The following is a 13,565-nucleotide window of genomic DNA, read 5'->3' as shown; positions in this document are numbered from 1 at the left end:
AATCCTGCAAAGTTATGCTCCCCCGCATGTTCAGCACTAATTAATTGTTCGTTATTGATCACTAGACCCAACCAAAAATATATATATATATATATATATATATATCGTTAGTTATTGCTTCCTTGTTACCACAAAAATAAATAAATAAATATATATATATATACACATGGCTGGAAGCAACGTGCAAAGCACGTTTGCCTAGTTGGAATAAACAGATCATTATTCAAAGATAATAAAACTTATTTACAAAAAAATTATAAATGAAGTACAATAATTACATGTTTGGATACATAAGAAAACAAAAAGATTAATTCAAAATACACCATAATTTAATACAAGTTGGTGGAGTAGAGTAACATAGACAAATGAGATATATAATATAAAATTTTCATCGATTCCTAAGCTAATTGGAATTAGCTTGGATCCTATTGCATATAAAAGGAAAAAAAAAGACTTGGCTAAAGTAAATGAATCAAAGAAAGGAGAAGGGCAAACTTACTGGCATATAAATGAGAAGCCGAGATAATAATACAAAATTTTTCTTGAGAAAAAGACTTGAAGAAGAAAGGAAAAGACCCTGCGTGAAGGGGAAGATTGCGAACCAGCAAACCAGGAACAGGGGAGCGATTGTCTTTGTAGGACCTGCATTAAAACATATACTAAATTAAGGTTTGGAGTTTATAACATAGCCTATATTCAAAAGAATAAAATCAACAAGAGAAATTCAAAAAATCATTAGAATACCAAAATTTTCAACCACATGAACTAATCAGAGTCAAACCAGATCACACCAAAAAAAAAAAAAAATTAAGTAAATAAAGTTTGAGTTAGTGTTTTGAACACAAAAAGAACAAGAACAAGAACAAGAACAAATAAAAAAATTAAACAAAATTCTAAGCTCAATTCTTGCAAGCATGAACCAAACCATTGCATCTTAGGGAAATGTGGTAAAACAAACAATGGGTATATTTAAAAATGTACAACACCCAGCAAAAAGCAATGAAAATGCTAACCAGTTACAAAATAGATAAGACACCATCAATCTGTTTGGTTCTAACGAACAATGACTAAGAATAAAATCAAAACTTACTCAACCTACCATAAGAAATTTTGTGCTTCCAACAACAGAATACACATGATATGCATTTGGGGGATCCTTTTTCAAAAAATGTATCAAAATTAGTTTGGTTCAAAAACTTAAAAAAAAAAAAAAAAAAAAAACTACATCATTTAAGTCTTTGAGGAAATACAACTAAGCAAAACCCCAATAAAACATAATGCAAGATTCAAACTACCAAACCTTCATTCCCTTCCCATTACCTCCACTTTCTAGAAATGCATACACAAAAGGCAAGAAAGATAACTAATTCAAATCTTACATAAGACTGTTCATCCGGGCCGGGTTTTTACCCGGCCCGGTCCGGAACCCGGTTATCCGGGTTCCGGTTATGGGTTTCGGCCAGGAATAACCCCGGGCCGATACCCGCTTTCTTGAACCCGGGTCTATCCGGGCCGGATGCGGGTTTTTACACCCGGTACCCGTTTCAAACCCGGTACCCGGGTTTAGAAATAAAACCCATCGTTACGCCCCCCCGCCCCCTCGAATCACACTCTTCCGTCTCTCATCTACTCCGTCTCTCTCTCTCTCTCTCTCTGTCTCTCTCTCTCCTCTGCGAAGTCGATGCCCTACGCCTCCCTCCCCCCGATTCATTTCTCTCATCTGCTCTATCTCTCGCTCTGCTCTGCGTCTGCAATGCCCTAGCCCCTCCCGAAATCACTCTCTCATCTGCTCTATCTCTCTCTCTCTCTGCTCTGCGTCTGCGAAACCCTAGCCCCTCTCGAAATCACTCTCTCATCTGCTCTATCTCCCTCTCTGCCATCTGCGATGCCGAATGGTGGAAGTGCTTGACCTTGGGATCCAAGAGATTAGAACGTATTTCCGTTTGGGTATTTTTCTTTCGTCCCTCTGTTTTGTTCTCTCTTTGTTGATTTTGAGTTTTTTTTTATGATAATGTTTGAATGTTTGAGGAGTATTTTTATGGGTTAGATCTGTTTGAATGTTTGAGTATCTGTTTATGATTTGTTTAGACCTGTTATATCTGAAAACATGTATATATATATAATGAAGATTTGTTATGATTTGGAAGAAATGGTTTTTAGGATGTGGTATATTTGATTTTTCTAGATTATTTTTTAAAAATTAGTTGTGTTTCTGGGTGGAGTTTGGAAAAAAAATTGGATTTTTAGATAAATTTTGATAAGTTCAGGAAAAAAAACAATAGAATAGCTAAATGTGGGATTTTTAGATTAATGATTTGGAACTTGTAAATGATTCCAATGTTGGATTGATGAGAGAAAGGAGAAAATTATTGAATCAACACAGAAAAATATTTTTTTTGCTCAAATAATTATAACTGGTGGATTGTTATGTAGTCCATTTCATGTATCATATATGATTAAATTTATAGAATAGAATAAATAATATTTGTACAGAAAGGAGTAATGCTAAAATTTTTGTGAATTTGTGAATTAGAAGAAGAGAATAAATATGACTTCATATATAAGAACAAAATCTCATACTTCCAAGCTTATACATTGCAAGTTAGATGTGATGATTTATTTTTATACCATTTGAATTTTATAGAGTTTTCAAATCTAGAGTAAGAGAGAAAATCATGTAAATGATCATTTCTACGATATTGATTAAACATCATATTAATTTTTACAGAAAAATAATAAACATCATAATTAGGTGGTCCGTTTAATCTCTTTAAACAAAAACATCTATGGTATAAAGAAGTGAGTTTCCAGCAGAAGATTGTAAATCTATGTTTTTTTTATTCTTCAAGTCAATGTGTAATTTCTTCTAAATGAAGATAGTAAGCACTCAAACTGAGTATTTCACATTTGGAAATGGTCAAAAAGACATTCACGGAGACAGCAAAAGTCCATATCATCTGTATTGTCTATCCAAACCCACCTTATTATCCTCTATATATGCTCTCTACTCTCTGTTCTCTGTTTCAACCCCCCACTTAACTTTAAGAAAAAGTCATCCTAAAATGCTAAGTGAGAAGACATTGTGAAATAGTCTGATTCCTCTTTAGATAAAGACCTCTAAGCACATCGTAATCATGATCTTGTTGATCACAACATCTATATTAAACATAGAATATGAAAGTTTTGGTTGCAGGTTTTGACTTTGATTCAATTCCTATTAGAAAAATAATATATGATTGGTTGTTTTCTGGATGATGTGGATGTTGCTAGATTTGTTGTGGATGGCTGGAATAATGCAGCCATACCTCTTTGTTTATGCTGGACAGGGATGCTTGGGTGCTCTTTCAGGCGTGACCTTATCATTATTTGGATCCAGATATTCTAAGAAACCATCATAATCTTCATGATCAACACCAGAACCAGATGAACAAATAATGCAGTGGAATCATTTCAACATGAATTTAAGTTGCATTTAGTTCAACATGAGTTATACAAGTTTATTGCTTATTGCTTGAATTCAATTAATATTATTTATTGAAATAATATACTGTTTTTCTTTTGTTTTTTATTTGGCAGGATTTAATGTTGCTAGGAAAGGAGATTTCAAGCCTTCACTCAATACAGAAGAAGTTTATGTTATTGCATGTAATTTTGATATATAATTTTACAATCCACTTTTGATATGTAATTTTTATATTTTTTTAATTTTATATGTTGTAATTTTTTATTTTGTAATGTAATGTAATTTAATATGTAGTGAGTTGCATTATTGCATGCATTTCACATGATAAATATTGAATTATTTTAAGATGCATATAGCTAAAAAGGAAATAATTGTTTTAAATATAAAAATATGTTTGTGAACCTTTTTTCTTAGAACAATTGTACTAGAATATAGGCTTTTAGATAATAATAATAATAAAAAAAAAGCTTTTCAGCATTTTTTTTTTGGTTGAAAAATATTAAATACTAAAGGCAAAAAAAAAATCCGGGTTGAAATCCGGAACCCGGATCATCCGGGTTTCGGCCCTGGTGATAACCCGGGTTTGATACCCGGGTTCCAGGCCGGGTATATCCGGATACCCGGTCTGGAACCCAGATGAACACCCTTAATCTTACACCTAGATTAGACCCAAAAAAATAATAGAATAACAAACATTCAAAGAACAAGTCTTGAGAAAATACAACTAAGCAAAAATATGCACTATTTAAAACATTTGATTTTTACATACAAATACCCTTTGAAACGAAGGTACTCTAGATTTTTCCACAACTCAAAGAAAGAGAGATAGACCAAGACACTGACACTTCAAATAACACTTGAGAAAGATGTTATACACTAGAGAGAAGAAAAAATAACACAAATGACACTTCAAAAGACGTATTACCATTTATATATAAACCAATGGTAAAAATGTAACTACGGAAAAAAAAAAAAAAAAAAAAAACATAAATCAGCCAACCACTCCAGGATAACAATGAGAAAAAGCAAAGAAAAAACTATTGGCCGACTGACACACGTAAACCCAACCCATTAATCTGATTTACTACCCCAAATACTCAACTCAACGGATAAGAATGAGAAAAAATAAACAAAAGAAGACTGAGCGACTATCACATATAAACCCAATCCATTAATCTGACTCACTGCCCCTTCCCCAAATACTAAACTCAACGGATAAGAATGAGGAAATCAAACCAAAAAAACTCTGGTAGTCAAGAAACACAAAACAAATATATGTCAAACATTATGTTTAATGTCATCTTAATTCTTAGATATAAAATAAACGACGTGTGACTTATAAAATGAGTTATATAATACATCATTTCTATTAAAGGTTATGTTGTGAATAAAAGATAGTATCAGAACAATTATACTTCATACTCACTGCTAAATAAGCAAAAATCATACATTATATCACAACGACATACCCAACAACACATATGATATTTTCAATAAATGCATTAGCTTTTTTTTTTCTAGAAACAATGAAAGCAAAAAAACTTGAAATCATCCCTCAGATCCAGAGAGACACGTAAGGAAAAAGTACAACAAATAGAAGAAGCAAATAAGAATTTCAAAATAGATCTTCAAATCAAGAAGCAACAAAAATTAAAAAAATTTCTAAAAAACATTTCTTTCTCTCCCCTATGTTACTGAGTGACTCACCACCATTTCTCTACCTAACAAGATTCATAGAATCATGCAAATAAAAATAAAAAAAATTATTTTCTGATCTATCAAAACATGCAAATAACTAAAGTTTCTGGATCCAAACCTCTTAAGGTAAACTTCTAACAGCGTGACCAACCCCTAATTCACTGACAAAGATAGAAAATGATAATGAAAACAAGTGAAGGCTGTGAGGTGGAGCAAAATGATGAAGACGCACGACATTGCTAGGGGCTACTATGCTCCATGGCTGCTGACGACGATGAAGGCAACAACAAGGGCTGTGAGGGGGAGAGGGAGTGTATGTGTGTGAGAAAAGAGAGGGAGGGAATCGTGGTGGTTGTGGCAACGGATCTTGTCGATGTGAGAGAGAGAACTCATGAGAGATGGGTTCGTGCGTGGGGGAAGGGTGAGGAGCTAAGGGTAGCTGGAAGAGCATAGGGTGGTCACCAGAGGAAAAGGAGCTCGATGATGGTGGTGCAGTGGCGTGGGGACGGCGTACATCGACACAATGGTGGAGAACTCATGTGAGACCCATTCGGGAGAGGGAGTTGCAGTGGCGTGGCTTGGGTCCATGGGGATGGTCGGCGGCATGAGGGGAGGCTGCTGGTGGTAGAGCAGCGACTGAGGCTGGCCGCGGTGGCTGGGAAGCCAAGAGGGAAGAGATTAGGAGGGAGAGGGAATGCTACGACATGGGAGAAAAGAGAGAGGGAGAAGAGGAAAATGAGGAGAAAAAGGGAGGGAGCTATTTATGTATCCTAAATCTGATCCAACAGTGGAGAAAGAAGACTGAAATGATCCAATGGTGGAGAAAGTAGACTAAAAGAGAAAAAAAAAAAAAAACATAAAAATTGCTGAACACGCACCAAAAGACAATTATACCCCTAAAATAAAAGCAAAACACACAAACTTATGTATTTAACTGCAGGGCAAAACTGGTAAATAAAAAAAAACGGTAGAAAAACGAATGAACAAAATTTACTGTTCATTACTGTTACAAATCGATAGCCATTTTTAATCATAGAATAGATATGTACACATACTGTAGAATCCCCAACTTCAGTGCCATATGATTAACAAAAAAGTCATAAAAAATATATATAAATGCTAAGTGACCAAAAGATCATAAAAATAAATAGATATCATAAATATTATCAAATATTATGAATCATCCACTAGTCTCTTTTTTTTTTTTTTTTATCGAAAACAGATATCAATTTCATTCATCAGAAAAATCAACTAGTACATTGTTTTTCCAGTTGAATACATGAAGGTTTGATCCAATCCGGTCCATCTTCTAACCACACTCTCTCACCCTCACAAAGAATAGCTTGCTTTGCTAACTTGTGTGCTGCCATATTTAATTTCCTTTCCTGGGAACAAATTGAATCTGCCAATTTTTAAAAGAGTATTGATACACAAAACATATTTTCACAACATACTTTTATAATAATATTATAAGTTAAGGATATTTTTATAAAATAATATTACTTTTATAAAGTAATTTACACAATTACCCTCATTTAACATATTATTATAAAAAATATTATGCATAAATTATTTTCCATTTCAAAAATCCCATTCTTGAACAACTCGCCAAAAGCAGATTAGATCAATGGTATGGTGGGACGTAGACTCTAGGGTAGTCTTTTTAAAAAGTTTTCCGACTTTCCTTTAATTTTATTTCGGGGATAATAAAATAAATGGTCGGTCCAACAAAATAACTTGCATTCGAATCCATATCTTATTGATAATATTCTCGTTGACATACATATAGTTTGGATTAAAATATATGTATATGCTGTGCTGTACAGCTGGCTTGTTGGCTGTGGCCTTAAAAAAACCTTATATATATATATGGTGTTGGAATGGGGATGATCCGGTTCTTAATAAAACGAAATCGAAATCCTTGCATATATAGACGGCAGATTAGAATATCAAATGCTTGTCGTACGTATCATATTCTAACTTTTTGTTGTCGTGCAATCGAACTGCCATTCATTTATTTAGTACCAGATTAAAAAAAACATATAATTAATAAAGGTTCTTTAAAATTACTGATAAATGCTTTGATTGAATGGGAAGGCTGAATACTTGTTTTAAAAGGAGAGCGAATTAGAATTGTAATCAATTCAAGCCTAGTCAAACTTTTGGGTTATCGAGTCGAGTTGAACTCAAATAACTCGAGTTCGAGTTTAAGCTCGAGTTAAGAGCTTGCTGAGCCGAGTCAAGTTTGAGCTGATCAAACACAAGCTCGAGCCAAGTTGAGTTATTTATCGATCTTTTTTTGTACTCTTTAATGAACCTGAATCGAGTCGAGTCAAGTCAAGTTATTACTCGAGTTTTGTTTGTACTCTTATATATATATTTTGAATAAATTGAATAATTAAAATTACAAAATTACAAAACAAAATATTAAATCTAATTAAAATTTTAATTAATATATAAACCTTATATTGAACTATAAAATTATAACATCTTTATGAATACATTTTTTATATGGGTTATACATTGTAGTATATAATGAAACTACCAAGTCCTATATACTAACTATTACACATTATAAAATATATACTATAATTAATCACTTAAGTATTTAATTAACTAACATATAATTATGAACTATATTCAATATATAGGTATAAATGACTAGGTATAAGTAATTGAGTTACATACTACATATTTAATTATCAAGATAACTATGCTTATAAAAAAAAACTATGCTTATGTTATTAAATTTAATATGTATAGAAGCATATATATATATATATGTGTGTGTGTGTGTGTGTGTGTGTGTAAGAATAAAGCTCTAATCGAGTCAAGCTAACGAGCTGAGTCGAGCATGAACGAGCGAGTTTTAACGAACCTTAACAGAGTCGAGTCGAGTCGAGTTTAATCGAGTATGTGTCATTAACTAATCGAGCGGGTTTCTACTTTTACGATCGAGCTTTTTTTTTTTACGAGTCGAGCTCGATTTGAGTTTAGCCGAGTGAGTATCGAGCGAGCAATTGTACGGACTGGCTCATTTACAGCCCCAGAGCGAATCATTCATTCTTCGGTAAGTCGGCAAGACTTTTTAAGAAACTAGAATTCAACACGTTCTACCTATGGAAGATAATATACATAGTAATGTTATACACCATACTCTCATCCTATTTTGATCATACTAAGTAGTATGTGGCACATTCATCACCATTAGATGATAAAGAAACATGTAATAAATTATCATTTAATGGTGATAAATATGTCACATCTTATCTAGTAGGATGAGAGTGAGATGATAGTATGGTGTATAAAATTTTCTAATCTTTTATATAACTATGTTTTAAATTAGGGTTGGGTTTTTCTAAGGCCAAGACTCGAGCCTCTCACTCACAGTCATCAATTATCTACGAGGAGATCCTTTCCAAGACCTCGACGAAGTTGCATATACGCAATTCCGAGTAATTTGTTAGATTTTTTTAAGCCTTTATTTATTTTTATTTTTTACATAATAATGTACGTGCGTTACATCGATGATATTTCGATCATTGGCGTTAAGTGAAGTTAAAACTAACATTATTCTTTTTTTATTTTTTTTAATTTAGTTTTGACTAGGATATTTATTATAAGAGTAATACTATATACCACACTCTCATCCTATTTTGATCATACTAAATAGTATTAGGCACATTAATCACCATTAGATGATAAAGAAATATGTAATAAATGATCATTTAATGGTGATAAATATGTCACATCATACTCAGTGAGATAAAAATGAGATGATACTATAATTTATAAAATTTTCCTTTTATAATGGTCTATTTAAATGGGACAATGCTACAATTACCGTTCATCCCTACCGTTCTCTCTTCCGCTCTACATGGCATGCCACTTGTAAAAAAAAGAAAAAAAGAAAAAAAAAAGCAAGTCGTCTCCCGCCCAACATGCCCCCCTCCCCTGCTACTCATTTGATCTTCAGAATCAGAAGTCAAAAATACCCAATCTTGACGAAAGCCTACCTTCATTTCCTCCAACCCGACATCCAATCTGCGAGGCATTTCCTGCGCCGTCTTTTGGCTCTCCTCCTTCTGACCTCCAATCCGCAAGGCCATGGAAAGACGGAAAAATCTATGATGCATGATAACAGGGCACAGTGGAGTTCGTTTATTCATGCTTAATCCAAGCCTCAAGTAACGAAAGTCCAAGAAAGTTCTTGTTTTAACATGTAAAAAGACATTGATAATGCATTTGAACCAACTTTATTAAAAACTCAAGTGTAAAGGTCAGATTCTGCATATTTTGTAGCATGTTCTTTCTGGTTGAAGTAAAGAAATAACAACGAATCATTAAGAGGAAAAAAACAATAAATTTTTGGCTTGAATACATAAATTTATGGCTTGAAGACGAATTGATTTCTCTTTGGTGGGATGGGTTTCTTTGGCTTGAAGATGAACTATTTCTAGGTTTCTCTTAGTGCGAGCATGGGATGAGTTTCTCTTGTTGATGAGTTTAATTTACTTGAAGATGAAGAGGTTGCAGACGAAATGGAGAGACATACGGCTTTATTTTTTAATTTATGGGTTTCTCTTGGTGCAAGCACGAGATGGTTTCTTTGGGTTCCTCTTGTTTCTGGGTTCGTTTATTGAAAATGAAGAAGGTTGAAGACTAAAAAATTTTAAACACTTACAACGTGGCATTCCACGTTAAGCAAGAAATGGGAGCGGGACATCCAAGCGGGGCGCATAGCATTTTCCATTTAAATGATTCTTGTGTATGAAATGGTGAGTAAATTAAGTTAGGTGAGGTTGGGATAAAAATAAAATAAACATTTTAACTCAGTTATTTTATGTGATCTAATTATTATAATTATTTTAAATTTTTATACAAAATATAATAAATAATTTAAAATTTTAAAATTTTAAAATAATAATAATAATATTTTAATCAATTTTTAATTTTTATCTTTAACTCATCTCATAAAATCTTAATTGGCTATCAAAACCTTCCCTCAACAGAGCATGATGTTAACTTTCTGTTTAGCTGCGTATTAGAGCACCACTGCTACTTCAATTTATTTCTCTCCGCTATTGGAAAAAATTTATTTTTGCCTTTTAAATTAAGAGTAATCTAATTTATTATTTTATTATTATCTCATAATATGTTATTAAATAATTAAAAATTATTTATTATATTTTATTTATAACTATCATTTAATATATTAAGAGATAATACGAAGATAATGAAAAAAAAAATGAATAAATTTTTTCTTAAATTAAACATGGTAGCGAAAGAAGACGCAATTGAAGCATCAAATTTGTTCTACCCTATAAAAAATATCAAATAAAAAAATATACATTACCACTTTCTTTACTCTTTCAAACATGATGATCATTAAATAGGACAGGTCACAAATGCCGTGTTATCAATGTTCAAGTCCTCTCTCTCTCTCTCTCTCTCTCTCACTCACTCTCTTGCATGGAAATGTGTGTCTAATACAAGTACTGCAAAAACGTCTTCTTTCTCCCTCAATAAATACTTTGCTTCCCATCTTCCAGTGGCAGTGAGAGAGTTTTTGAGATCTAACAAGGCTCTAACACTTATAATCTAGTGCTCTTCCGTTGGATCTCTGCCATCGACATGCTCAAATCATTAGCCAGGTCTGCACAGTTAACGGCTCAAACCTAATATATTATCTCTTGCTCCTATTTCTGCGTTTGTGCATTTCTTCCCACTTATTACATCCAATTAATATCTGTTAATTTGGCTTTTGGCTTTTGGTTTTTGCAGAGACTTCAAGTTTATGAGTAATGCTTTGCTTTGTAAGCGTACTACGAGATTTTATTCAACAGGAGGCAGAGGAAGGTAAGTAACAAGTTCTTTTACTAGCTCACTCCTCATCTCTCCTTCACCGGATTTACGTTTTGGTTTTGATCTTTTCTTATCCTTTATGGTTGATCTCACAAAAAAAATAAAAAAAATGATTCAAATATATATGGTTTTAAAAATCCATCAAGCTGGTTGAAGGTCCGAAGACCAGATTTTTGTTTTTGTTTTTCAACGTAAACCAAATCTTTAAAGGGACTCGAGAAAGGACTAATTAACTTGAACTCATGAATATATCGATTAGACTTGTTATGTTTTTTTAAAAAAATACATTTATATATATATATATATATATATTATATATATGTCTCACCCAGTTTTGTTTTCACACATTTCATGGTTGTGGTGTTTGTTCTACTTTGTCCTTTTAGTTTTAGATGGGTGAGAAAAGTTTAATTTTGTGTCACACAGCTAGCGCGCTTATGATCAGCTCCATAAATAAGGTGCTTAATTAATTGCATATATAGACATGATTCTAGCTATAGCTATGATCAGTCCCTCCCCAATGCGATCAGTGATGGGTGCTTGCCAAATCACTTTTAAACCGATCGACCCAGATAATTAGAAGTTAACAAATCGTGAATTAAGCACTTAAAATTGCAGTAATGGCAATCTACTTCAATTAGCACATACATCTGAGTTTTCAATATTAAAGACTTGAAAAAAGAACAAGAATTAGGAGGCTGATCATTTCATAAACATATATAGCTCCCTCTCAAATCCGAGGAGGAGACTTGCGGTGATTGATACTCGAGCTTTTTTCTCCCAAAAAGCAGGCTAGAAGGAAAAGTTGCCCTAATAACAGGGGCGGCAAGCGGGCTTGGTAGGGCCACTGCCCAAGAATTCATTCAGCATGGGGCCCAAGTCGTCATTGCCGATATAGACACTGAGCTTGGCCCAAATGTCGCTAATGACCTGGGCCCTGCAGCTCACTTTGTGGAATGCGACGTGGCCGTGGAGTCTCAAGTAGAGGACGCAGTCAATGCCGCGGTGTCCCGCCATAAAAAACTTGACATAATGTTCAACAATGCTGGAATAGCAGGCACGTCGATGCCACCGAGCATTGCGGAGATGGACCTTAAGGAGTTTGACCGGGTGATGGAGATCAACGTGCGAGGCGTGGTTGCGGGGATAAAGCATGCAGCGAGAGTGATGATACCGATGGGGTCGGGTTCCATTCTGTGTACGTCTAGCATAAGTGGGGTAATGGGAGGGCTGGGGCCACACCCATATACGATATCCAAGTATACAATACATGGGATAGTGAAGTCGGTGGCCAGTGAGCTATGCGGAGCTGGGGTGAGGATAAATTGCATTTCACCGGCACCGATTCCAACTCCAATGGCGGTGGGCCAAATAGGCAAATTTTACAAAGAGGCGACAAAGGAGCAAGTGGTGGGAATAGTGAATGGGCTCGGGGAGCTGAAGGGGGCTAAGTGTGAAGAAATAGACGTTGCCCGGGCAGCCTTGTATTTGGCATCAGACGAAGCCAAGTATGTAACAGGTCATAACCTGGTCGTGGATGGAGGTTTCACTTGCTATAAAAATCTTAGGTTCCCTTCTCCTGATCATGATCATCAGATTGTGTAACGACGACTCATGATATATTAATATATATACATATAATTGGTATTGTCATCCTGGCGGAGGCATATATATATATATGCAATTGCATGCGGCATGTCTTTGCTCTTGATCTTCTGCCAGCTAGCTAGCTTAATTTTCAAATTGATATTATCAGAATCAGCTTCTTTTCCGTTTTCATCCGTGACTCGTGAATTAATTAATTGATCATGTTTAGATTATAAATAAATTATATATATAGCTGGACACGTATTGATTATTATAAGCTGCCCGATATGAATAATATTCTAAAGCCATATATATATATATATAAGTACTGCTATATATACTAATAATACGATCCAGTTATATCATGTAATCATGCATGTAGCTAGCTAGGTATATATATTATTAATTAATTAATGGACGTCCGACGACACAACTCGATCGGGCTTAGTCAGGGCCTGAAGCGTACGTTTCTATATGCTCAATTAACAGCCCTTCAAAATGTAACCCGGCCCAGGCCGTAGATGGACTCACTCAACCCAATGGCTCTGCGAGGAGGACTATTCATTGACTGTGGGAAACTTACTTTGAACATATATCTCTTAAATATCTGAAAAAGAAAAAAAAAGAAGCTAGTAGCTAGGGACCAATAATATCGTACGTTCCCTGTAAACTGCAAATTCAATTAGTTTTTTACATTTAAAACCCATAACTCCTGAATTAAAGTGATCTAATTAAGATATATTGATATTGTATAGCCAGCGCCTTGGAGTACATGATGATCAGAGACACGGATGAATATATGATATATCTAGATCGGATGGTCCAAGTTTTTTTTTTTTTACTACTTATTGGCTCACAAGCGGTGCAACATATACATATAATATGCAGATATTGTTGTAGTTAGAATTAAAAGACCTCAGATATTTATATGCTGGCCTATTATGATCCACAT

The 13,565-nt window shown here is 34.1% G+C and overlaps 1 protein-coding gene across 2 annotated transcripts; it reads left to right on the top strand.

Moving 5' to 3' along the window:
- Positions 1-10,606: 10,606 nt before the first annotated feature.
- Positions 10,607-12,757, top strand: LOC109001859 (secoisolariciresinol dehydrogenase-like). 2 transcript variants are annotated; one of them, XM_018979336.2, is made up of 3 exons: positions 10,607-10,815; positions 10,946-11,020; positions 11,818-12,756. In XM_018979336.2, exons 1-3 carry the CDS (start codon positions 10,796-10,798, stop codon positions 12,629-12,631), a joined length of 909 nt encoding a protein of 302 aa, XP_018834881.1. In that variant the 5' UTR covers positions 10,607-10,795; the 3' UTR covers positions 12,632-12,756. The 2 variants fall into 2 exon arrangements, with proteins under 2 accessions (XP_018834881.1, XP_018834880.1); XM_018979335.2 differs by having other exon boundaries at positions 10,743-10,815; positions 11,815-12,757.
- Positions 12,758-13,565: the final 808 nt, after the last annotated feature.

The sequence above is a fragment of the Juglans regia genome, chromosome 10 (genome assembly GCF_001411555.2).
Source record: "Juglans regia cultivar Chandler chromosome 10, Walnut 2.0, whole genome shotgun sequence".
Classification (NCBI taxonomy): Eukaryota; Viridiplantae; Streptophyta; class Magnoliopsida; order Fagales; family Juglandaceae; genus Juglans; species Juglans regia.
Note: the sequence above shows the minus strand (reverse complement) of the source record. Positions and strands in the feature narration are given on the sequence as shown.

Bases quoted from the DNA above. Each gene is read 5' to 3' on its own strand.
- LOC109001859 (XM_018979335.2), top strand. From the start codon at position 10,796: ATGCTCAAATCATTAGCCAG. The intron at 10,816-10,945 runs GTCTGCACAGTT...TGGTTTTTGCAG, and splicing joins ATGCTCAAATCATTAGCCAG to AGACTTCAAGTTTATGAGTA. The intron at 11,021-11,814 runs GTAAGTAACAAG...TCTCCCAAAAAG, and splicing joins TCAACAGGAGGCAGAGGAAG to CAGGCTAGAAGGAAAAGTTG.